Source organism: Schistocerca piceifrons, chromosome 10 (assembly GCF_021461385.2).
Source record: "Schistocerca piceifrons isolate TAMUIC-IGC-003096 chromosome 10, iqSchPice1.1, whole genome shotgun sequence".
In the NCBI taxonomy this organism is placed as follows: Eukaryota; Metazoa; Arthropoda; class Insecta; order Orthoptera; family Acrididae; genus Schistocerca; species Schistocerca piceifrons.
The window spans coordinates 106405217-106432870 of record NC_060147.1 but is presented as its reverse complement, the minus strand read 5'-3'; the positions used below and the strand labels follow the sequence as shown (position 1 = coordinate 106432870).

Here is a 27654-nt window from a genome sequence, read left to right as displayed (position 1 = left end):
GAGTGCATAGTGGAGAAATCAGTACCCGGGCATTGAGTCAGAGCTTGGATGGCGTGTACAGGTACAGCTGCCCATGCAGCTTCAACACGATACCACAGTTCATCAAGAGTAGTGACTGGCGTATTGTGACGAGCCAATAGCTCGGCCACCATTGACCAGATGTTTTCAGTTGCTGAGAGATCTGGAGAATGTGCTGGCCAGGGCAGCAGTACAGGACCTGCAACATGCCCTCGTGCATTATCCTGCTGAAATGTAGGGTTTCGCAGGGATGGAATGAAGTTTACAGCCACGGGTCATAACACATCTGAAATGTAGCGTCCACTGTTCAAAGTGCCGTCAATGCGAACAAGAGGTGACCGAGACGTGTAACCAAAGGCACCCCATACCATCACGCCGAGTGATACACCAGTACGGCAATGACGAATACACGCCTCCAATGTGCGTTCACCGCGATGACGGCAAACACGGATGCCACCATCATGATGCTGGATTCATCCGAAAAAATCACGTTTTGCCATTCGTGCACCCAGGTTCGTCGTCTAGTACACCATCGCAGGCGCTCCTGTCTGTGATGCAGCGTCAAGGGTAACCGCAGCCATGGTCTCCGAGCTGATAATCCATGCTGCTGCGAACGTCATCGAACTGTTCGTGCAGATGGTTGTTGTCTTGCAAACGTCCCCATCTGTTGACTCAGATTTCAAGACGTGGCTGCACGATCCGTTACAGCCATGCGGATAAGATGCCTGTCATCTCGACTGCTAGTGATACGAGGCCGTTGGGATCCAGCACGGCGTTCCGTATTATCTTCCTGAACCCACGGATTCCATATTCTGCTAACAGTCATTGAATCTCGACCAACGCGAGCAGCAATGTCGCGATACGATAAACCGCAATCGCGATAGGCTACAATCCGACCTTTATGAAAGTCGTAAACGTGATGGTACGCATTCATCCTCCTTGCACGAGCACCACAACAACGTTTCACCAGGCAACGCCGGTCAACTACTGTTTGTGTATGAGAAATCGGTTGGAAACTTTCATGTCAGCACGTTGTAGGTGTCGCCACCGGCGCCAACCTTGTGTGAATGCTCTGGAAAGCTAATCATTTGCATATCACAGCATCTTCTTCGTCTCGGTTAAATTTCGCGTCTGTAGCAAGTCATCTTCGTGGTGTAGCAATTTTAATGGCCAGTAGTGTACATAACGACAGTCATATCTCGCAAAGGCTCTGCCTGCTGCAGTCAACTTGTGAGACTTAGGGTTGCATCTACTGCTACAGTTTCTGGGGTTTCACTGTTAGTTAGCTATCCCTGACCCTTGCTTTTCAGTGGACAGCGATCCCTCGTGAAGGCTCTGCCTAGTCAGACTGCAGTCTACCTTGTGGATGTCTGAGATGGGCATGCTGTTACAGAATTCAAGATGTTATATAGAATGTTTTTGGAGTTTCAGAATGGTTTAGCGACCCCTGACAAAGGTTCCCTCTAGTTGGGCTACAGTCCGTTTCCTAGGACTGCTACAGTTTTCCACCAAATGCTGCAGTCCTATAGAATGTTTCTGAGGTTTTAGAGTGGTCTGAGCGATCCCCAGTAGTGGATTTTATTGGGTTGGCTATCTCTGGCAGAGGCTCTTCCCAGGTGGGCTACAGTCTGTCTCATAGGACTTTGGCTTGCAGCTGCTGCTACATTACTCCACTAAATGTCGGAGTCCTACAGAAGGTTTGTGGGGCTCTGCCCAGTTTTTATTGGGATAGCGACCTCTGGCAGAGGCTCTGCCCAGGAAGGCCACAGTCCGTCTCATAGGACTTTGGGTTGCAGCTGCTGCTACACTAGTCCACCAAATGTCGGAGTTTTCATTGGGTTGGCTATCTCTGGCAGAGGCTCTGCCCAGGTGGGCTACAGTCCGTCTCATAGGACTTTTGGGTGCAGCTGCTGCTACATTACTCCACTAAATGTCGGAGTCCTACAGAAGGTTTGTGGGGCTCTGCCCAGTTTTTACTGGGATAGCGACCTCTGGCAGAGGCTCTGCCCAGGAGGGCCACAGTCCGTCTCATAGGACTTTGGGTTGCAGCTGCTGCTACACTACTCCACCAAATGTCGGAGCCCTACAGAAGGTTTGTGGGGCTCTGCCCAGTTTTTATTGGGATAGCGACCTCTGGCAGAGGCTCTGCCCAGGAGGGCCACAGTCCGTCTCATAGGACTTTGGGTTGCAGCTGCTGCTACACTAGTCCACCAAATGTCGGAGTCCTACAGAAGGTCTGTGGGGCTCTGTGCCCAGTTGGGCCAGATGCTGGGGTGCGCAGCTCACCCGGCACTTTGTCAGCTGCTGCGGCGACCTGAGCTCCTCCATGGCCCTCCACACGGCGTCCACCTCCTCTTCAGAGGCAGCCGCGCGGAGGCGGGCGACGAGCACGGACTCACCTTGAACCGGGCGAAGACGTCGTGGCCGTGCAGCGTGGTGATGGTGTTGCGCGAGAGGTCGAGCTCGACGAGCGTGGCGGCCGCCTGCAGGCCCATGGCGGACAGCGGCACGCGGCTCAGCGCGTTGCCCGCCACCGACAGCCGCTCCAGGCCGGGCTCCAGGAACAGCGAGTCGGGCAGCGCGCGCAGCCGGTTGTGCGACAGGTCGACGACGCGCAGGTCCGACATGGCGCGGAACAGCTCCGCCGGCACGTCCAGCAGCAGGTTGTGCGACAGCATCAGCACCTGCCGGCACCACGCCACCGTCCAGCTCTGCACTCCTGTCACATTCTGTCTCTGTTACTAATAGCCCATCCTGCAACCCCGGGCACAGTTCTCTGACCCATTCGAGCGTTGTCTATCTGACATCTTCCACACCCAACAAAACATCGATATTTAGCATTTTCACATAATTATTGACCGAAATTAAAAATTTAAAATGTTGGGTTGGCAGAAGAGCTAACACCGTGTGGGGTCCGAAATGCACACGTTTTAGCTCACGCAGGCTGGAGTGAGGAGGGAAGAACTATACTCACATGAGGTCTGGAACATGACAAGGAATTAGAATTCAGAAAGCGGACGGAATTAGTTTGATACTTAACTTTAATCCATTAATGATGAACGTCGCTCTTGACGGTACATGATTCACAATATTATCTGTTCAGAATAGTAACTGAATATGGCGCCTTGCTAGGTCGTGGCAAATGACGTAGCTGAAGGCTATGCTAAGCTGTCGTCTCTGCAAACGAGAGCTTCTGTAGTCAGTGAACCATCGCTAGCAAAGTCGGCTCTACAACTGGAGCGAGTGCTAGGGAGTCTAGACTAGACCTGCCGTGTGGCAGCGCTCGGTCTGCAATCACTGATAGTGGCGACACGCGGGTCCGACGTATACTAACGGACCGCGACCGATTTAAAGGCTGCCACCTACCAAGTGTGGTGTCTGGCGGTGACACCACATAAAATCCTCTCACAATCTTCTCAATAAGATACATAATCTTATTTCAAGATTTTAAACATGGCTGAAACAGCAACTGTTGAAGTTCGTCACGGTAAATGATGACAGGCAAACAGTTGCAGGATAAAAATTTATTAAAATGCTTGACCACGGTTTCGGTGTATATAAATATACCTTCATCAGAAGTATTTAGGTATTTTACTTCTGATGAAGATATATTTATATATACCGAAACCGTGGTCAAGAATTTTAAAAATCTTTATAAATAAATCTTCTAAATAAAGATGTATTAAAATTTTTGACCACGGTTTCGGTATATATAAATATACCTTCATCAGAAGTAGTTACGTATTTTACTTCTGATTAAGGTATATTTATACACTCCTGGAAATGGAAAAAAGAACACATTGACACCGGTGTGTCAGACCCACCATACTTGCTCCGGGCACTGCGAGAGGGCTGTACAAGCAATGATCACACGCACGGCACAGCGGACACACCAGGAACCGCGGTGTTGGCTGTCGAATGACGCTAGCTGCGCAGCATTTGTGCACCGCCGCCGTCAGTGTCAGCCAGTTTGCCGTGGCATACGGAGCTCCATCGCAGTCTTTAACACTGGTAGCATGCCGCGACAGCGTGGACGTGAACCGTATGTGCAGTTGACGGACTTTGAGCGAGGGCGTATAGTGGGCATGCGGGAGGCCGGGTGGACGTACCGCCGAATTGCTCAACACGTGGGGCGTGAGGTCTCCACAGTACATCGATGTTGTCGCCAGTGGTCGGCGGAAGGTGCACGTGCCCGTCGACCTGGGACCGGACCGCAGCGACGCACGGATGCACGCCAAGACCGTAGGATCCTACGCAGTGCCGTAGGGGACCGCACCGCCACTTCCCAGCAAATTAGGGACACTGTTGCTCCTGGGGTATCGGCGAGGACCATTCGCAACCGTCTCCATGAAGCTGGGCTACGGTCCCGCACACCGTTAGGCCGTCTTCCGCTCACGCCCAAACATCGTGCAGCCCGCCTCCAGTGGCGTCGCGACAGGCGTGAATGGAGGGACGAATGGAGACGTGTCGTCTTCAGCGATGAGAGTCGCTTCTGCCTTGGTGCCAATGATGGTCGTATGCGTGTTTGGCGCCGTGCAGGTGAGCGCCACAATCAGGACTGCATACGACCGAGGCACACGGGGCCAACACCCGGCATCATGGTGTGGGGAGCGATCTCCTACACTGGCCGTACAGCACTCGTGATCGTCGAGGGGACACTGAATAGTGCACGGTACATCCAAACCGTCATCGAACCCATCGTTCTACCATTCCTAGACCGGCAAGGGAACTTACTGTTCCAACAGGACAATGCACGTCCGCATGTATCCCGTGCCACCCAACGTGCTCTAGAAGGTGCAAGTCAACTACCCTGGCCAGCAAGATCTCCGGATCTGTCCCCCATTGAGCATGTTTGGGACTGGATGAAGCGTCGTCTCACGCGGTCTGCACGTCCAGCACGAACGCTGGTCCAACTGAGGCGCCAGGTGGAAATGGTATGGCAAGCCGTTCCACAGGACTACATCCAGCATCTCTACGATCGTCTCCATGGGAGAATAGCAGCCTGCATTACTGCGAAAGGTGGATATACACTGTACTAGTGCCGACATTGTGCATGCTCTGTTGCCTGTGTCTATGTGCCTGTGGTTCTGTCAGTGTGATTATGTGATGTATCTGACCCCAGGAATGTGTCAATAAAGTTTCCCCTTCCTGGGACAATGAATTCACGGTGTTCTTATTTCAATTTCCAGGAGTGTATATACCGAAACCGTGGTCAAGAATTTTAATAAATCTTTATCCTGCAACAGTTTTGGCTGTCATCATTTACCGTGAACATAATCTTATGTTAAATGTTTAACACAATAATACGAGTATTACAGTTAGAAACTGTTTGTATGCCTTGGGGGGAATGCAATGCACTACGCCCTAATGTCCGGACTTTATTTGTGCAGTATTTGAGAATGCGACTGCCAACAAACTTTAAGCTTAGTTTGAAACCTCAAAACTTTTCCCGCTGAGACTCGCCACAAAGTGATCAAATGAAAAAAACTTCCTGGCAGATTAAAACTGGGTGCCGGACGAGACTCGAACTCGGGACCTTTGCCTTTCGAGGACAAGTGCTCTACCAACTGAGCTACCTAAGCACGACTCACGCCCCGTCCTCGCAGCTTTAATTCCGCCAGTACCCCGTCTCCTACCTTCCATACTTCAAAGGTAAAGGTCCAGAGTTCGAGTCTCGGTCTGGCACCCAGTTTTAATCTGCCAGGAAGTTTCATATCAGCGCACACTCCGCTGTAGAATGAAAATTTCATTCTACAAATGAAAAAAGTTTAATGCTTGCTCCATTTTCCCTGCTGATGGCGTAAAACCTCAGCATCAGGCATACTTTATTACTACTAACGTTTTACAGACAAAGCCTACATGTATCACTGATTGTAAAATTCCATCACTGTACGACACATGCCTCAGGAGACATGATGTCATAAATATTTAGGTGTATAGAATTTGTAACGGGACATCCTCCTCCAGCATTACTCTTCCTCAAAACTACTGGTCGATGCCAGTATTACCTTTTCGAATTTGGGCAGGTCGGTATTATCTCAGTTGCTTTCCTGAAAACTTTCATATAATTATATTTCAAGCGAAAATTTATGGATAGGAATTACTTCATAAAATGTTTTATTTCCGATGTTATAATCGATAAGTACTAGGTTCTGAATGTACAGTTACATTTCTTTTTTTTAGAAACATTTGAAATTACGAATTATTGGCACACTTAAAATTTCTATTCTTAATTACACAATCCTGTACAGTTTACTATGTTTCTTTCTTGCTTCATTTATGAAATAATAATCGAAATTAATAGTGTAACGGAAACTAGTAGAAATAATTTGTTAATAAAAACTGTAAACCCTTTGGAATATTATTTCCGCAGCGTGTGGGAGCCGTAAGTTGCCTCGGATGTGATCGGACGTGTTTTTGTATTTTCGTGCGAACAATGTAATTTCGGCTTTGTTAATGGGAAAAATCAAAATACTGCATGATATACTAAAATGTGAGAAAACAATCTTCAGATTTATTTAGTTTAAACCAACCGTGATGACCTGATGTGAGATTTTGAGCTTCAAGAATCAGACCCCTAGACAAGAAGAACTGGAGCCATCTCAAATGACAGCCGCGCGGGGTAGGCGTGTGGTCTAGGGACACATTGCCTATGCTATTTTTGAATTACAACAGAGTGACGCCGTGCAGTAAATGGCCTACCTGTGGGAAAGTCATCAACGACTGCAACGTTCACCGAAGTACAGTGAACAATTTGCCAACAGTTTATCAGTTGCGTTATTGTATGGTTATCAGAGGATGTTTCAGTTACAGTGAATATCTTCGCTAGAAGTATCCATTTTGTTTCCCATTTTTCATTAGAGTTTTCCATTTTCCTTTACTTTAATGCATGAAACACTTATGTCAATTGTTTAAATTTCACAGCTCATTCAAATTTCTTTAAGGATTGTTACCAAAGCACTCTGTGAATAATTTGTCACACTTTTCAATCGTTTTTGTCTTTGTTTTTAATTCTGTTTTCTTTATAGGACTTCGATTCTGTTTAATATTGACTTGCTACTCACAATTACATTTCTGTTCATATACGAGGTGTGGCTAGAAAAAAACCGGACTAGTACCGGTGAAACAATAAACCGAATGCAATAAGGCTGAAAGTCGCGTGGCCTGTCACGTGACTCTCGCTCCGCCTACTGCTCGAGTTTCATCTGCCTCCTGCACTCAGTCTGCCCGTTGCGTCTGTTTTAAGTAGTTGACGTTTTGTCTGTGCGTCGGAAAATGTTGAGTGTACAGAAAGAACAGCGTGTTAACATCAAATTTTGTTTCAAATTAGGAAAATCTGCAAGTGAAACGTTTGTAATGTTACAACAAGTGTACGGCGATGATTGTTTATTGCGAACACAAGTGTTTGAGTGGTTTAAACGATTTAAAGATGGCCGCGAAGACACCAGTGATGACACTCGCACTGGCAGACCATTGTCAACAAAAACTGATGCAAACATTGAAAAAATCGGTAAACTTGTTCCACACGATCGCCGTCTAACAATCAGAGCAGTGTCTGAGTTAACAGGAGTTGACAAGGAAAGTGTTAGGCAGATTCTTCATGAAAGTTTCAACATGAACAAAGTGTGTTCAAAAATGGTTCCAAAGTGTCTCACAATTGAACAGAAGGAACGCCGAAGAATGATTTGTTCTGACATCCTGGAAAACATTGAAAGTGATCCCACCTTCTTACAAAATGTTATTACTTGCGATGGATCGTGGTTTTTTACTTACGATCCCGAAACTAAACGCCAATCGATGCATTGGAAAACTCCTGGTTCTCCACGACAAAAAAAAGCACGAATGTCAAAATCGAAATTCAAGGCAATGATGATTGTTTTTTTTTTTTACATCAAAGGGATTGTGCACATTGATTGGGTACTAGAGGGACAAACAGTGAATCAGCATTACTACATTAGCGTCCTGGCTACCCTACGTGAGCGAGTACGGAGAAAACGGAACGATTTGTGGAGAAAAAAGTCATGGATCCTTGACCAATACAATGCCCTAGCTCACAGTGCGTTGTCAGTGAAGACGTTTTTGGCAAAACACAACATTCCCATCTTAGATCATCCACCCTACTCACCTGATTTGGCCCCCTGTGACTTTTTTCCTTTCCCTAAAGTCAAGTCAGCTTTGAAAGGAACTAGATTTGAGACTGTTGAAGCAGTAAAAGAAAAAGCGACGGAAGTAATGTATGGACTTACCGAAAATGATCTGCAGCATTGCTATGAACAGTGGAAAATTCGTATGGAGCGGTGTAGAGACCGAGGAGGAGAGTACATTGAAGGAGATAACATGAAATTGTAAATAATTGTAAATAAATGTTTTTTCCAGCATCAGTCCGGTTTTTTTCTAGCCGCACCTCGTATTTTTGTAAAGATGTTATGTTGTAACGATGTAATGATAATAGATAAATAAACCACAAAAAAGGGTGCCTTGCCACGTTTCGCGCGGCTTCCCCCCGTCGGAGTTTCGAGTCCTCCCTTGGGCATGGGTGTGTGTGTGTGTGTGTGTGTGTGTGTGTGAGTGTGTGTGTGTGTGTGTGTGTGTGTGTGTTGTTATTAGCGTAAGTTAGTTTAAGTTAGCTTAAGTAGTGTGTAAGCCTAGGGACCGATGACCTCAGCAGTTTGGTCCCATACAACTTACCACAAATTTATCATTTTTATCGAATGACAAGTAAACTACAAAGTTTATTGTAATCTTCGCTCCTCTCAAATCTTCACAAAAGACTTTACTTATTAACTACTTGGACTCGACATTGTTTAATGTGGACAACAGATGGAAGTATGAAGGAGAGAGGAGATTACAGGTTCCAACATAGTGGAGGATAGGACCAGCAACTTGCATATGAAATATTTTTATTTTCTTCAGTATCCGTCGCAGTTGCGATAATATTCACGTCTTTACGGCGACTAGTTTCCGGCCATAATTTCCATTTTCAAACCACAGCCTTAAGTGTAAGTGTAATCATACAGTGCAGCAATGTACATATGGTAATTATGGAAGCTGAAGAAATGATTTAAAATTTGTGCCTTGGTCGGGACTTGAACGCAGGCCTTCTTACTTAACTAGGTAGATGTGCTAGCCATTACACCACCACAGCATTATAGGTAAAATACCTGCATAGTCTTCCCTAGTCCACCACCCTCCTTAATACAACTTCAATTCATATCTTCAGCTTCTTTTCCCCACTTTAGTTATCTCGAGGAAAATTTAATGTACATATGAGTAACAAATGTTCATATTCTTCATAATTAGAAACATTTACATGAAAACAAAATGTTAAACTTCATAGGTGTATATAATAAGATTTCCTTCCGATGGAACGCAGCAAACTCATACGAGGTCTAACATCTTGTATTCGTGTAACGGTTTCTAATGATGAATATGAACATTTGTTATTCATATGTACACTGATGAACCGTGTGATTACACTTATCTTTAAGGCTATGGTTTGAAAAAGGTCGCGATGGTCCGAAACTAATCACCACAAAGAGATGCCTTTTATCGCAACTGTAACGGATATTAGGAAAATAAAAGTATTTAGATCCGTGAGAAACTAGCTTTTGCTTAAAATGGCCCGTAAGAAAACTTTAAAATCAGGCAAGACATTTTAATTTATTAGATGAATGGTACTAATTCTATTCAGGACATACTTGGCATACAGTATCGACCCAAAAGTCCGTCAACATTTGAAAATTCAATACGTCACATAGTAGTGTAGGTACATAGGTAAAAACTGGCACACATGCTTCAAAATCACGTGGGATTTTATTGAAAACAGAAAGAAACTGCACGAAATTACCAACAGATGGCTCTTTATATCATACAAATGCAATTATTAACGTAACAATTGATTTATAACGACATTGTTGTGAACAGCCCCGCACTGTTTATCAGTAGGTATGTTGAGAAATTACCGTCAGAGGTTGTTTTATCTAGCATCCCCGATGAGATCGGACGATCGCGGTAGACTTGCAACTTGAGGTAACCCCACAGCCAGGTATCGCATCCAATGAGTTTTGGGGACCTGGGAGATCAAGCACGACGTAAGTGGCGGCCCAGGACGCGATTCTCACCACACGATGCTCGCAAGGGAGCCTTCAGGCGTGTAGCAATATAGGGTCGAGCGCAGGTATTTATCAGCCAGGTTCAACTGGCTCTGAGCACTATGGGACTTAACATCTGAGGCAGTCCCCTAGAACTTGCAACTACTTACACCTAACCAACCTAAGGACATCTCACACATCCATGCCCGAGGCAGGATTCAAACCTGCGACCGTAGCGGTCGCGCGGTTGCAGACTGAAGCGCCTAGAAGCGCTCGGTCACAGCGGCCGGCAATCAGCCAGGTTAGGGATGACGAGATTCTGTAACACACCGGCGTACCCCGCACCCGTCACGCTGACAGTTTGAAAAGCGGCGACCCGCATTTCGTCGAAGAAAAAGTGTCCGATCACGACTGATGTGGTAAAGCTACACAACACCGCGACTTTCTTGTCAGGAAAATAGGGTCTCCACGACAGCTGTAGGATTTTCGGTAGCCCAATTTCAGCACATTTTATACACGATTCTCATGCAGTATCGCTGCCGGGTTGCTGTCCAGCGCCGTATGTTGGCCAGTTTTCGCACTTGTTTTTGGTTTCAATAAAAACTCACTTCATTTCAGGCATGTGTGTCAAGTTTTACTTCTCTGTTTTTAAATGTTAATGGATTTTTCGGTCACCCTGTGTTTCACCAAAATACCTATAAAATTATATTATTGTACGACACAATGAGATACGTAATAAAGTAGCTTTTGCTTAAAATTCAGCGCAAATTTCCCAGTTTACATTCATGCAATGTACTTATTGGTTTGTAACAAACTCTATATATATTTTCAAACCTTTTCAAAACTTTCTGCCCTGAAAGGCTTAAAAGTAAATATTTAACACATAAAATCATTTCTCATCATACGTTTGAAGCTGTTTATAAGTGGGAGTTGGATTCTTTAAATAATCGTGGGTTTACGGCTAATAGTGGGTTTAGGTGCAACATATTTTATGACAATAGCACTGCCGCAATTTGGCTGCAATAGACGCAGTTTTGCGATATGGCTTGGTATAACTGCTCATGTTGCAGGTAACTGTCGACGTGTGGCCGAGGGGTTGCGGGATTCGTAAATCAAGAGCGGAGAACACTCTTTATTGCAGAGCAGTATCTGTCTCCGTCCTTGGCTGCATATGCTTCCATTTTGTTCTCACCTTTGCTCCCTAGTTCTACCACTGGCAAACCTGCAGCCTCGTGTCTGAGCGATAACAGTATCAAATGAACTGTATGGTTTCAGAGACCTTTTCAAGTCTGAGACATCTATGATGTATGGATGCAGACTGAAGCTACACTATGTGATCAAAAGTATCCGGACACTTGGCTGAAAATAACTTAAGAGTTCGTGGCGCCCTCCGTCGGTAGTGCTGGAATTCAGTATGGTGTTGGCCCACCCTTAGCCTTAAAGACAGCTTCCATTCTCGCAGGCATACATTCAATCAGGTGTTGAAGGTTTCTTGGGGAATGACAGCCCATTCTGCACGGAGTGCTGCACTGTGGAGAGGTATCGATGTCGGTCTACATCTACATGACTACTCTGCAATTCACATTTAAGTGCTTGGCAGAGGGTTCATCGAACCACAACCATACTATCTCTCTACCATTCTACTCCCGAACAGCGCGCGGGAAAAACGAACACCTAAACCTTTCTGTTAGAGCTCTGATTTCTCTTATTTTATTTTGATGATCATTCCTACCTATGTAGGTTGGGCTCAACAAAATATTTTCGCATTCGGAAGAGAAAGTTGGTGACTGAAATTTCGTAAATAGATCTCTCCGCGAAGAAAAACGTCTTTGCTTTAATGACTTCCATCCCAACTCGCGTATCATATCTGCGACACTCCCTCCCCTATTACGTGATAATACAAAACGAGCTGCCCTTCTTTGCACCCTTTCGATGTCCTCCGTCAGTCCCACCTGGTAAGGATCCCACACCGCGCAGCAATATTCTAACAGAGGACGAACGAGTGTAGTGTAAACTGTCTCTTTTGTGGACTTGTTGCATCTTCTAAGTGTCCTGCCAATGAAACGCAACCTGTGGCTCGCCTTCCCCACAATATTATCTGTGTGGTCCTTCCAACTGAAGTTGTTCGTAATTTTAACACCCAGGTACTTAGTTGAATTGACAGCCTTGAGAATTGTACTATTTATCGAGTAATCGAATTCCAACGGATTTCTTTGGAACTCACATGGATCACCTCACACTTTTCGTTATTTAGCGTCAACTGCCACCTGCCTCACCATACAGCAATCTTTTCTAAATCGCTTTGCAACTGATACTGGTCTTCGGATGACCTTACTAGACGGTAAATTACAGCATCATCTGCGAACAACCTAAGAGAACAGATTGTCACCCAGGTCATTTATATAGATCAGGAACAGCAGAGGTCCCAGGACGTTTCCCTGGGGAGCACCTGATATCACTTCAGTTTTACTCGATGATTTGCCGCCTATTACTAGGAACTGCGACCTTCCTGACAGGAAATCACGAATCCAGTCGCACAACTGAGACGATACCCCACAGGCCCGCAGCTTGATTAGAAGTCGCTTGTGAGGAACGGTGTCAAAAGCTTTCCGGAAATCTAGAAATACGGAGAGATCCCCTGTCGATAGCGGCCATTACTTCGTGCGAATAAAGAGCTAGCTGCGTTGCACAAGAACGATGTTTTCTGAAACCATGCTGATTACGTATCAATAGATCGTTCCCTGGTACGAAGTCGGTGTTCCTAAACATCCCAAAGGTGTTCTATAGGATTCAGGTTAGGTCTCTTTGCAGGTCAGTCCATTACAGAGATGTTATTGTCGTGTAACCATTCCGCCACAGGCCTTCAATTATGAACAGGTGCTCGATCGTGTTCAAAGATGTAATCACCATCCCTGAAGTGGCCTTCAACAGTGGGAAGCAAGAAGGTGTTTAAGACATCAATGTACGCCTCTGCTGTGATAGTTCTACGCAAAACAGCAAGGGGTGCAATCACCTCCATGAAAAACACGTCCACACGGCACTACAAACGCTGGCAGATGACGTTCACCGGGCATTTGCCATAGACCCTGCCTTCGTATCGCCACATTGTGCACCGTGATTCGTCACTCCACACAACGTTTTTCCACTGTTAAATCGCTTAATGTTTACGCTCCTTACACCAAGCGAGGCGTCGTTTGGCATTTACCGACGTGATGTGTGGCTTATGAGCAGTCGGTCGATCATGAAATCCAAGTTTTCTCACCTCCCGCCTAACTGCCATGGAACTTGCAGTGGATCCTGATGCAGTTTGGAATTCCCGTGTGATGGTCTGGGTACATTACACATTATGACCCTCTTCAACTGTCGGCGGTCTCTGTCCGCCAACAGACGAGGTCGGCCTGTACGCTTTTGTGCTGTATGTGCTCCTCCACGTTTCCACTTCACTCTCACATCGGAAACGGTGGACCTATGGATGTATAGGAGTGTGGAAATCTCGCGTACAGACGTATGACGCGACAACCAACCACCTGACCACGTTCGAAGTACGCGAGTTCCCCGGAGCGCCCCATTCTGCTCTCTCACGATGTCTACTGACTGCTGAGGTCGCCGACATGGAGTGCCTGGCAGTAGGTGGCAGCAAAAAGCACGTAATACGAAAAACGTATGTTTTTGGGGGTGATCGGATACTTTTGATCACATAGTGTACGAATACATTCTGTCAGTGGCCAGTGCTACCCGTAGAAAGCTCTTCGCTTGCTGATTTGCATGGGGTGGTAGACTGTTCGCACTACTGCAGCGAGCTGGCTCTTTGCTGTAAGGGTATATGATTCCTTTTTTTGGGTACAGGAGGTCCCGGTACAAATTTTCGTTCGTCACTTCGGTCTGCATACGAAAATAATATCATTTCTCTTTCGTTCAGAAGCTTGCACATATTTTGTAGTTGTTTCTTGTCGTTGAGTTCGATGTGCACAGCAATGGAGAAGTGGACAAACGACAGAAATATGAATTTTATAAACGCAATTTATCTACGAGCAGAGCTATGTGGTATCGAAATTAACCCACGCAATACCAAGAGGAAGAGGGGTGGGGGACGGTGAATAATATATGCCCACGTTTTGAAAAATATTGTAATCTAGTCATATAATTTATATTTTAAAATGTTGAAGAAAATACTTATTGTTTTTAACGAATTCTTTTAGAAGATTCCATGAACGTTTAAAATTTTTCGGTTAAACCGAACCCAAAAATCTGAGTCTACGTAGTATTTGTCACTTTCCACAATAAATGTTATTCATTAATTTCTGGTTTAGGACCTAACTTATACATTAACATCTCTTTAAACAGTGTGATTTAAGTAAAAATTAAAATGAAGAAAATGTATCTTTTTTTAAAGATTTTTGTGCACACTATTGAGAATGCATTGATATCGCTATGAGTCTGGTGGAAGGTATATTCTGGTTCTGGACCCCACTTACAACCATTAATTCTTTAAAAAGTATATTGTTAATGTAAGTCAACGACCGTTAACGATTTTGTTTTTTATTTCTTTTAGGGTGGACATAAAGTATCACCTGTTTGGTATTGTGCATTATTGAAAATGCGTCGGTATTGCTAGGGTTAATGTACACAAACATCGCAGTCTCAGAAACCGGTTGTCAGTCTTGCTGATGAGCTCAGAATCACAGTTGATGAAGCACAGAAACATTCCGAAGTCTTCGAACCTATGGCGCACGCGTGGCAAAAAAAAGTTGCGTAGTAAGACTGCAAGCGCTAATGGCTCTTCATCCACATGGTCACATTTAATGCTATGAGTTACATCTGAAGCAGTTTTCTTCAAATGATAACAGAAAATCAATGGTGTCCGGAAGTCGTTGTTCGTAGGCACTAAACTCGACATGTTGACGGGTTTTAAACAGATACCGATGTATCGAACATGGGTTGCCGTGTGTTGATATTCGCCGGCCGCTGTGGCCCAGCGGTTCTACGCGCTACAGTCCGGAACCACGCGACTGCTACAGTCGCAGGTTCGAATCCTGTCTCGGGCATGGATGTGTGTGATGTCCTTTGGTTATTTAGGTTTAGGGGACTGACGACCTCCGATGTTAAGTCCCATAGTGCTCAGAGCAATTTGAACCATTTGTTGACATTCGTCGTCAGCCTTTACAGGAAGGAGATGAAGCAGCAGTCACTGTCTCATGGGTTCTATACTGACAGCTAGCACCATCTGTAGCGAAAATCCGGTTTCATAGAGTTCACCCGGTCGCAGTGGCCGAGCGGTTCTAGGCGCTACGGTCTGGAACCGCGCGACCGCTACGGTCGCAGGTTCGAACCCTGTCTCGGGCATGGATGTGTGTGATGTCCTTTGGTTACTTAGGTTTAAGTTCTAGGGGACTGACGACCTCCGATGTTAAGTCCCATAGTGCTCAGAGCCATTTGAACCATTTGTTGATATTCGTCGTCAGCCTTTACAGGAAAGAGATGAAGCAGCAGTCGCTGTCTCATGGGTTCTATACTGACAGCTAGCACCATCTGTAGCGAAAATCCGGTTTCATAGAGTTCTGCCGGTCGCAGTGGCCGAGCGGTTCTAGGCGCTACAGTCCGGAACCGCGCGACTGCTACAGTCGCAGGTTCGAATTCTGTCTCGGGCATGGATGTGTGTGATGTCGTTTGGTTACTTAGGTTTAAGTTCTAGGGGACTGACGACCTCCGATGTTAAGTCCCATAGTGCTCAGAGCCATTTGAACCATTTGTTGACATTCGTCGTCAGCCTTTACAGGAAGGAGATGAAGCAGCAGTCGCTGTCTCATGGGCTCTATACTAACAGCTAGCACCATCTGTAGCGAAAATCCGGTTTCATAGAGTTCTGCCGGTCGCAGTGGCCGAGCGGTTCTAGGTGCTACAGTCTGGAACCGCGCGTCCGCTACAGTCGCAGGTTCGAATCCTGTCTCGGGCATGGATGTGTGTGATGTCCTTTGGTTACTTAGGTTTAAGTGCTAGGGGACTGACGACCTCCGATGTTGTCCCATAGTGCTTAGAGCCATTTGAACCATTTGTTGACATTCGTCGTCAGCCTTTACAGGAAGGAGATGAAGCAGCAGTCGCTGTCTCATGGGCTCTATACTGACAGCTAGCACCATCTGTAGCGAAAATCCGGTTTCATAGAGTTCTGCCGGTCGGAGTGACCGAGCGGTTCTAGGCGCTACAGTCTGGAACCGCGCGACTGCTACGTTGCAGGTTCGAATCCTGCCTCGGGCATGGATGTGTGTGACGTCCTTAGGCTAGTTAGGTTTAAGTAGTTCTAAGTCCTAGGGGACTGATGACCTCAGAAGTTAAGTCCCATAGTGCTCAGAGCCATTTGAACCTTTTGAACCATAGATTTCTCCACTATTGATGAAGATGATGATGGTGAACGTTGAAATCTGTTTTACCAGACCTGATGCGATAGAAAAACAAAGAGAGAGAATGTCCTATGCAAGGTCGTACATTAATTGACGAACAGACGTCGATCACTCACCTGCAGGCGTCTCGTGTTGCGGAAGGTATCGAAGTCGATCTCGACGAGCTCGTTGTGGGAGAGGTCGAGCCACTGGAGGTGTGGCATGTTGCCGAAGAGGTCGCGCGACGCGTTGGACAGCAAGTTGTGGGAGAGGTAGAGGTGCGTGAGCGAGGTCTCCACCGGCCGGAAGTACCCGCGCGCCACGCCGCTCACGTTGTTGTGGGACAGGTCGAGCACCTTGATGTTGGAGTGCACGGCCACCGGGTCGCCGCGGTGGCCCAGCAGCAGGCCCGCGCTCGAGTTGGACTCCAGCGAGTGCAGCCGGTTGTGGCTGGCGTTCAGCCGGAACGTGGCCAGCGTGCCCACCTGGAACCAGGGAGGGGGGACACCTCAGTCAAGGGGTCAGGCACGACCACAGGCCACTGAGTCGGCAGATGGTGGCTGAAGTCATCGCTGTAGCAAAATTCTACCAATACCATTACTGCTGGCCCCTATTTTGATCAGAATAGGGGTAGAATCTTCCTACATGTCGGTCAGGGGCCTGAAGATGGCGTAGTAAAACGCTGAAAGTGGTACCCACATAAAACAAGTTTGGAAACTAGACAGCTGAAAGGTGTTTGATTTGACATCCTATATCGAACAGCCGGCCAACAGCCTTGCCGCAATGGTAACATCGGTTCCCACCAGATCACTTAAGGGCTTTCAGGCTGGGCTAGCATTTGGATGGGTGACCATCCGGTCTGCCGAGGGCTGTCTGCAAGCAGGATGCACTCAGCCCTTGTGAGGCAAATAGAGGAGCTACTTGAGTGAGAAGGACCAGCTCCGGCCTCGTAAACTGACATACGGCCGGGCGAGTGGTGTGCTGACCACATGCCCTTCCACATCCGCATCCAGTGACACCTGAGCACTGAGTATGAGACGGCGGCCGGTCGGTACCGTTGGGCCTTCACGGCCTGTTCGGGCGGAGTTTAGTTTAAACCGAACAGCCGAGTCCCGCAACTATCTCTAAAAAGATGAACATACAGAGAGAGGCTACTGTGGTCTGACCGACGAGATTAAATTTCGTAGAGTGGCTACACGTCCGCCGTATCTGAGGAAAACTGAACAACATCCTCCATTTTTTCTGTAGTCAAAGGCGTCGCCTGCTTGCTCGCACCCTCTTGAAATTGCCTTTAAGTAGCTCCAAATATCTCGTGCCAGCTTTATTTTTTCTCGAGGAACTGTGTACAATGACAGCAACAAGACAAGTTTCAATCGAAGTAGCAATAAACATTTCGACGCACGTAAAACTACAAGAAGACCCACAAAACGTTGGTCTACCCACGATAACTTCTCGTTGCTCTCAAACTGAACACAAGTCAATGCAAACTGAGTGGGTACCACCTGAAGATTATAGTGGAAACTTCGAAACGCGCTATGGTTAACTAATAGAAATGGAAACTGTTGCAGAAATTCTGTACTATTGTTCGTATTTTGAGCATACAGTAACCGCCATAAAAGTTCACTATAGATGAGAGTGCCTCTTAAAAATATGTATTAAAAGTAACTAACATAAGTAATTCAATAATAATGATGACGTATAAGACAATAAAATAATTTATTGCCGTTTCATTTTACGGTGTTTTATTGACATTTCACATCTACAGTGTTTTCATTGGCATTTCATTTTTACTGTACTTTGCTTGACATTCTGTTTTCTGCAATTTTTTTCACTGACAATTAAATAAAATAAGCCTGGTATATAGTTGTCTGGCAACTTTACCTCTGTGCTCAAAATATTTACATTTGCATGAATGATTTACTATGCATCTAAATTACTGCATGAAGAGCAGTTTTATAAGTTTCACATACCGGTAACACGTTTCTTTCTCAGATTCAGTTGCTGTAGAAAAATGACACTGTTTATAAATAAGTAACTTCTCAGTAATTGCACTGAAGTGTTCTTTGGTTAGACAATTTGACAAACTTTACAAAGTAGCTACATGTCTTCCTAGACTAGAATTTCCTTTTTTGCTGAGAATGAAGTGATACTTTACCACTAGCTTAAAGTTCCAAAAGCTCTTCCAAAACATCCTTTACGTTTTCACTATTTGACATGTAACAAACTGAAATTGAATTTTTTAACTGCGCTATTCTTATTTTGTTTCACACAGTAGCTTGCTTTATATGCTCCTTCAGTAGCAACGTTCTTTGCCGCAAGCAGGCTGTAACTTGTACGTTAATTACTCTATCAAATTTTAACTCGTTGTGTTGACCCCCTTTGAGACTGTATGTTCCGATTCTGATTAAGCTTTGAATGAGAAACAGCGAAGATTATCAATTTCCTTATTCAGCTCCCAAGACAGAAACGGCGTACCCAGTCTGTCTTCCTATAGAGTAAATTCTGTGTTTGCGTACCGCGTATCTGAGGCGAAAATTTGGAAACAGTGGGTTGTGATAAACAGCCTAAAAACACGAGGCTGGCTGGCACGCTGATCCACTCGACATTAGTCTGCCGGGCGGATTCTATCCGTGGCTGGCATACCTCCCCACCACGGAAGCGATCGCATTAACATGCACGACTACCTGTGTGGGTGGACTGTACAGGAGACACTAGAGATGCAATACGATAACCACATGCAAGAGCTGGTAAGTAACAGGTGTCTCCGTCTCCTGCTGCGCACAGACCAGCTAGGCCTGACTACTGTACCTCGTGGAGAGTGTACCTAGAACACATGACGTGTCCTGGTTGGTGTTTGGATCTAGTGGCTGATTTTAGAGTAACAGGAAAGAATGCATTTTCTTCTTGTTGTCAGAAAAGTTGTGTTTTGAGCAGTGTTTCTGAATATTGCGAGAGCTACATATATAACTTTATTCGAAGCAAAAAGTCTGGTATGTAATGTTTCGCCGCGCGGGATTAGGCGTGCGGTCTAGGGCGCTGCAGTCACGGACTGTGCGGTTGATCCTGGCGGAGGTTCGAGTCCTTCCTCGGGCATGGGTGTGTGTGTTCGTCCTCAAGTTATTTTAGGTTAAGTAGTGTGTAAGCTTAGGGACTGATGACCTTAGCAGTTAAGTCCCATAAGATTTCACACGTATTTGAACATTTCTTTGTAATGTTTCCATAAGGGGAGGTTCAACAGCCGTTAAGTATTTTATAAAATGCATTTTAACCATCATCTGTTTATTTGTCCCATTAGTCATCTACTGGTTTCGATTATCAACCATCATTCAGGATGTAGGGCATAACAGATTAGTTAAATGGAAATGAAGTCCCATACTTATTGACAGAGCGTAGGGGAACGATTCGGGGACCCACACCGCCGTACTAGGCAAGGTCCTAATGGAGGTGGTTTGCCGCTGCCTTCCTCCGACCATATTGGGGATGAATGTTGATGATGATGACGACAACAACACCCAGTCATCTCGGGGCAGGTGAAAATCCCTGACCCCGCCAGGAATCGAACCCGGGACCCCGTGCTCGCGAGACCACGAGCAGCGGATATTAGTTAAAAGCGCCCATATTCCTTTGATGTTGAGCAATATCGAAATTATCCAGTGGACTTGTACAAACAATACTTAATAAAAACAATACTTAAAGTCATATTTTATGTCAAACATACAGACGAAAAAACACCTTGTTTCTCTTGCAATGTCTCTCTGTTTGACATAAGGTATGACTTTTGCTATTCTAAGACAAATTGTTTGTACAAGTTCACTGGATAATTTCGCTATTGCTCAACTTCAAAGGAATATGGGATGCTTTTAACTAATCTGTGGTAGCCTACGCCCTGGATTATGATGAAAAACCGAAACCAGTAGATGACTAATGGGACAAATAAACAGCTGATGGTTAAAATGCATTTTATAAAAGAAGGTCTGGTAAACTTGGACTGTAAAGTGCATAACCATTTTCACGTGCAATGAACATAATCATATGCAGCCGGCTAAAATTAACTGGATTCCGTACCTTCCGTGTTGTCACAGAAGGAAAATAGTACAGTTAACTTTGGCCTGTTGCATACAATTCTGTTCATTGCACGTGAAAACGGTTGTGAATGGCAGGCTACATTCGGGGCCTGAAGACGTTACCATGTGGTGGCGAAACTGGTAGCTTGTACTGAAAAGAATCAGGTTGCAGTCTCACTTTTCTCAATGGAATACCAGAGATTCACTTATTAAATGAGGTCAAAGATTTCCTTACCGTTTTCTGGTCCACCCAGCTGATGGAGGATGATAAATCTCAGAGTTGATATCAGGGTTGTAACTGAGTTTAGTTTCCACAGCTCAGGCATTTTTTTAAAAATTCCTGCCCATCTGCTACGAAATAGTCAAGCCCAAGTAAGTAAACGGCCTCCTAGTGAGGTCGGCCCTTTCAGTTTGGGCAGATGTTGGGTGGTTTATTCGAGTGATCCAATACAGCGAATATAAATGAAGCTCCTCCACCTCAGGCAACTTCTACAAGACATACTCATCTGACTGATTGATCACAGTAGTTATAAAAATAAACCAGTTTTGACCTTGAGCTCTTCTAGATTAGCTAGCTTCTTGAGTTTATTCTACCATTATTGAAAAAAGTCGAAAGAAGTGAACCATTAATTAAATGAGATCGAGGACCATTCACTATACTTGGGTCCACCCATCTGATGTATGATAAATTCAGAACCCAGCTTGTCACTGAGTTCGGGTTTCCGCATCTCAGATATTTTGTGAAATGACTACTCATCTCTTACGATATCGTCTAGCCCAAAGAAGTAAATGGGCAGACAGTGAGGACATGATTTTTAGGGCAGATTTTTGGTGGTGTATTAAACAGAACCAGTGCAGTGATTATAAGGTAAGTAAGCCAGTTAGGATCAAAGTTTTAGGCGTCCAGATCGGGCAGTTTCTGTGATGTGTGCTCACCTGGTCCAGCATGGTGAAGTCCAGAGAGGTGAGCCGGTTGTAGGCGAGGTCCAGTTCCTCCAGCTCGGGCAGGTTCTGGAAGGCCTCATCAGAGATGCGTGTGAGCCGGTTGCCCCGGAGGTCCAGCATCTTGAGGCGGTCGAGGTTCATGAAGGCCCGCCGCTCGACGCGCTCGATTCGGTTGTCGTCGAGGCGCAGCGTCTCCAGGGACGACAAGTCGACGAAGGTGTGCGTGTTGACGGCCGAAAGCGAGTTCAGCGACAGGTACACCTCCTCCAGCCCAGAGTGGATGTTGCCCTGTGGGCGGCAGAGGTCGCCAGTAACGAGTTACTCTCTCTCAAGTGACAGCACAAATATTTATCGATCAACAACTTGTGTTCAGCAACGTAAAATGGTGGCGTTCACGGATGCTATTTGCGTCCTTTGTGAGTTCTGTTTTATGGGCGTTACGCCGTAGATCACGACATATTTCTGTGCCTAACGTTTCGTCTTCCAATATTGGAGACTTCGTCAGGGGCTTCCACAAAACCAGTATCACCAAGGACGCAAAATGGTGCAAGATGCATGAAAGCTCCAGAAAAAAGGAATATGCAATGGAAAGATGGGTATTTTACAGTATGTAAACAGCCAAGAGTCAACACTACAAAGGGAATAACAAAAGATAAGTTGGGTTGGGTTGTTTTGGGGGAGGAGACCAAACAGCGAGGTCATCGCGCTCATCGGTTTTGGGAAGGACGGGGAAGGAAGTCGACCGTGGCACTTTCAAAGGAACCAGCCCGGCATTTGCCAGGAGCGATTGAGGGAAATGACGGAAAACCTAAATCAGGATGGTCGGACGTGGGATTGAACCGTCGTTCTCCAGAATGCGAGTCTAGTGTGCTAACCAGTGCGCCACCGTGCTCGGTCAAGAGAAAAAGTACTCGAATTAGGGAAGAGTGTATGGATGGTATGCAGTCCTTCTCCTCTGCTGTCAAACCTATACGTCGAAGAAGAAATTGTGGCAGTAAAGGTAAAGTTCGCAATACTGGGAAAGGATATGGGTGATAAGATTCGCTAATTATACTTCTATCGTCAGTAAAAGTGAGAATGACTCGTTGCATGGTAAATAGAATAAACAATCTGCTAAGTAGTAAATATTGACTGTAAGTAAATCAAAGAAGGAATAATGTATCGAGAAGCAGCCGGACTTGAAAATCAATAAAAATGTACTTGAAGAAGTGAAGGAATTTTATCAATTTGGAAGCAAGGTAACGCATGACGAACGAAACAAGCAGGATATAACAAACATAATAGAACAAATAAAAAGAGGATTTATCTAAAAATCAAGTCTGTTATTATCACAAGAGATCGTTAAGTTGAGAAAGAAATATTTGAAGCCGATAAACTGATAAACAGTACTGTATATAAGTGAATCATAAGCTGCTGGGAAGCCTGAAAAAAAAAAAGAGAATCAAAGGAGTTGAGGAGTGGTGTTATAAAGGAAGATGAAATGAGAATATTACTACACTATTCTCTATTCTATGAGCAGGGCATTGTAATAATTTATATTACTTAATTACATCGAAGGTAAAAGAGTTCAGCTTCAAGGCTTGTAGATAGTGTCTTACAACATCCACAGGATTATGGAGGTACTAAATACAGGTTGTTCGGAAATTTCTTTTACAATCTTCTAGGACTTGTAGAGATGAGTGTGTACACAATATCTTGAATAGCATCCCATGTGCGGATACGTACCGTTTCCGTTCTGTGACGCTTTCAATTCACATGTGTAACGCGTCCACGTCCACTGAGGGAAAGAGAAAAGTCTCAGAGTTGCCTGTCCTGGACCAGAACATGCTTCGTAGGTACAATGACTGTAAAATTATTGAAGATCGGCATATCGAGCCGCTGTTCTAACGTATCAGTACTGTTCTGTACGCACAGTGTGCTGGATTCTTTTCTCTTTTGCCATAATGTACACACATAATGTTTAAATGTTAATACAGACAAATGTGTTTATGTGATAAATGGATGTTTCTTTATGTTTGCTTTTGAATTGTTTCCTAATAACTGTCCGACGTCTCGCCTAATTCAGTTTCTCCAGCAGAAGTGAATGAGTAAAACATCTGAATTGAAACAGTCGCAGAAAGGAAACGGTACGATTCCGGAAATGGGTTCCTATTCAAAATATAATGTACTCTCTCCCTTCTACAAGTCCTGGGAGTTTGTAACGGGAATTTCCTGTATGTGAAGAACTATAACTAGAAGAAGGGATACGATGACAGGACAGGAATACCGACCTTCCACCGTACTGAAGGGTACATCAGAGAGCAATCATTGAGGGGGAAGAGAGGGACACGAGTATATGCTAGAGGTGTTCAATAAGTAATGCAATATTTATTTTTTTGAAGCAGGTTGGCTTTATTCAGTACTCCATCATGTCATCCTCCACTCTTTTGGCTGCAAAACCCTATTTTTCAACAAAATCTCGATTCAGTGCGACCCTTACGATTCCTTACTGGGAGATCCTGTATCCCCGCATAGCATCACTGAATTGGACGACGTCGGAGCCAACGTCTTGCTGCGTCAGTTACCTCCACACCACCCACGCACTGCTTTCAGCGGAGTGCATCCTTTGGACCAAACAGATGGAAGTCGAGAGGTGGGTAGGCGGCGTGGAATGCAGCGGCTACACGCCTGTGAGTATCCCAACTGATGGACGAGTGTGTCAGCACTACCAAAAGGACGGTCCAGTTGTACAGCATGGTGTCTACTAGGAATCCATCGCTCACCTCGAATGGCAGTATCCACAAGTTCCAACATTACAAGAGTCACAGCTGTGTGTGTGGCAGGACGGCACGCGGGAGATGGGACAGGTTCTCCTCGATCTTGTTGCGATGATGACAGACACCTCGCCCACCGACTAGCCGTGCTTTTGTTCACTGCCAGGTCGGTGTAGACATTCTGCAAGCTGCTATGAATACCTGCGATGCTTTGGGTTTCCCTCTACAGAAACTCAACGACAGTTCTCTGCTTGGAACGTTACTCCGTTACAGACGCCATTTTTAACGTTACGCATAGCGCCGCCACCTTTTGGGACTTCATAAAACGACAGGACCTGAAGCGAGAATATTCCACGACCTTCCACAGCAAATTCCACATTTGTTCAATCGAAACTGGCTGGGAAAAAAAATGTGTTGCATTACTTACTGAACTCCGTTCGAATGATATACCGAGTGATCAAAAAGTCAGTATAAATTTGAAAACTGAATAAATCACGGAATAATGTAGATAGAGAGGTACAAATTGACACACATGCTTGGAATGACATGGGGTTTTATTAGAACAAAAAAATTCAAACGCTCTAGAAATTTCCGACAGATGGCGCTTCATCTGATCAGAATAGCAATAATTAGCATAACAAAGTAAGACAAAGCAAAGATAATGTTCTTTACAGGAAATGCTCAATATGTCCACCATCATTCCTCAACAGTAGCTGTAGTCGAGGAATAATGTTGTGAACAGCACTGTAAAGCATGTCCGGAGTTATGGTGAGGCATTGGCGTCGGATGTTGTCTTTCAGCATCCCTAGAGATGTCGGTCGGTCACGATACACTTGCGACTTCAGGTAACCCCAAAGCCAATAATCGCACGGATTGAGGTCTGGGGACCTGGGAGGCCAAGCATGACGAAAGTGGCAGCTGAGCACACGATCATCACCAAACGACGCGTGCAAGAGATCTTTCACGCGTCTAGCAATATAGGGTGTGAACTTTGTTTTTTTTTTTTTTGTTGTTTTGTTCTAATAAAACCACACGTCATTCAAGCATGTGTGTCAATTTTTACCTCTCTATCTACATTATTCCGTGGTTTATTAAGTTTTCAAATTTATACTGACTTTTTGATCACCCGGTATGTTGAGGATGCTGGGTGAAATGAACAGATTGGAGCAGAAGAGGATGTCGCGAAAGGCCGAATAAATTCTCAGGAGACTGATGACTCTATACCCTTCTCCCCGTTAGAGACCGAAAATAAAAGAAAAAAACTGTTTGCATTAGTAGCTGTTGAGAAATGTTAGGAATGGATAAAGTGTTTGTGCAAATGAGTGTGTTTTGATGGACTCTACAAGTGTGAACACGGTGATGTTATCCTGAGGCCCACCTGGAAGGTGCCCTTGGGCACGTGCTCGATCTGGTTGTCCTGGAGCTGGAGCACGCGCAGCCGCCGCAGGAAGTGGAACGAGGTCTCGGGCATGGTGCGCAACCGGTTGTTGCTCATGTCGAGGCTCTCCAGGTTGACCAGCGGACGCAACGCCTCGTGTGGCAGCGTCCCCACAGAGCTGGCTAGACCGTGAGCCATCCGCAGCCAGGTCAGCGAGTGGCCAATCTGCAAAACGAAGTGTTCTCCCAGTCCCAGCTACCCAACACACAACCCAGGTGGCTGTCAATCGTGCTGAGGTTGTACAGATTCACCAACACTTGCAGTGGCTCTTGCGGCAGCGTCAGCATGTATCTGGTAAAAATTTGGGCTTTTCGCACCAACCTCAGCGAATGACATTTGTCTGGGGAGAAGCATTCTCTGAGATCCAACTACCCACTACTAGAGCCCATTTGGTTGTCGATCAAGTTAGAGATGCACAGAATCGTTAACAGCTGCAGCACGTAATGTAGACGTGTCCCCGTGTAGTTGGTTAAACTGTGGGCCAGGTTATACCGTCTGAGGACGTCTTATATCAGTATTTCATTAGGTCGCTAAAATCACATTTTGTTTAAAATTATATTTGCTGACACGTTTGAGACCAGCACATCATCATAAGGTCTTCCAAATGAAACATAATTGTCATGAAAGTATAGGTATACGACATTAAGAGCAAAAATATTTTAAATCATTCACAATAAAGTTAACATGCCATAGAAAATGCCGTAATACATAGCATTGTGTCACATAACTACATTCTAAACATCGGCTCTCAGCTGATGGTGGTCAACCTTTTCATAAACTAACTAGCAATACGTGACACCAGCTGACATACAGGGTGACAATTATTGAACTATATGAAAACAACGTAAATTAGTTACAAACTACGGCGTGCACACACTTTATTCAACACGTAAATGTGGTGTCACCGCCAGACACCACACTTGCTAGGTGGTAGCCTTTAAATCGGCCGCGGTCCGTTAGTATACGTCGGACCCGCGTGTCGCCACTATCAGTGATTGCAGACCGAGCGCCGCCACACGGCAGGTCCAGTCTAGAGAGAGTCCAAAGTACTCGTCCCAGTTGGACAGCCGACTTTGCTAGCGATGGTTCACTGTCTACATACGATTTCAGCTACGTCATTTGCTACGACCTAGCAAGGCGCCATATTCAATCACTATATTCAAGAATGTATTCTGAACAGATAATATTGTGAATCACGTACCGTCAAGAGCAACGTTCATCATTAATGGATTAAAGTTAAGTATCAAACTAATTACATCCACTTTCTGAATTCTCATTCCTTGTTATGTTCCAGACCTCACGTCAGTATAGTTCTTGCCTCCTCACGCCAGCCTGCGTGAGCTAAAACGCGTGCATTTCGGACTCCACTCGTAACACGGTGTTGGCTCTTCTCCCAACACAACAGTAAACGTCACTACAGATATTCGGATTTAGATTATGACATGTTCGATATGCCAGCCATCAGTTAGCTATATGTTTTTAGTGGCGTTAAAAGCGTGCGCTACAAGTAGACGGACAAATTAATAATAACAATAGTTTCCAGAATGAGATATTCACTCTGCAGCGGAGTGTGCGCTGATATGAAACTTACTGGCAGATTTAAACTGTGTGCCGAACCGAGACTCGAACTCGAGACCTTTGCCTTTTGCGGGCAAGTGCTCTACCATCTGAACTACCCAAGCACGACTCACGCCCCGTCCTCACAGCTTTACTTCTGCCAGTATCTCGTCTCTTACCTTCCAAACTTTACAGAAGCTCTCCTGGCGGTTCGCAGAAGGTAATGTTTCCTACAACTGAGAGGTCTTGGAGACGCAATTGAGAACAACGACCAGAAAGGCTGTGTGAAGTGATACTAGTGGAAAATAAAGCCCGACAGCATTAGGGCGAAGGAGATTTTGTTATTGATGACTAAAGACTCTGTCATGTTTACGTGCTGTGTTTATCGAACTTAGAGAAAAACCCCACAAA

At 45.3% G+C, this 27654-nt stretch overlaps 1 protein-coding gene across 1 annotated transcript in view; it reads right to left on the bottom strand.

Annotated features, from left to right (window-relative positions):
• Positions 1 to 27654, bottom strand: part of LOC124718926 (chaoptin) — a 241022-nt gene that overhangs the window by 74009 nt on the left and 139359 nt on the right. The window contains exons 8-11 of the mRNA XM_047244580.1: positions 25627 to 25851; positions 21487 to 21783; positions 16624 to 16971; positions 2418 to 2702 (exon numbers count right to left, since the gene is read on the bottom strand). Of these exons, the coding sequence (XP_047100536.1) occupies positions 2418 to 2702; positions 16624 to 16971; positions 21487 to 21783; positions 25627 to 25851 (1155 nt within the window). The remainder of the gene's footprint in view (positions 1 to 2417; positions 2703 to 16623; positions 16972 to 21486; positions 21784 to 25626; positions 25852 to 27654) is intronic.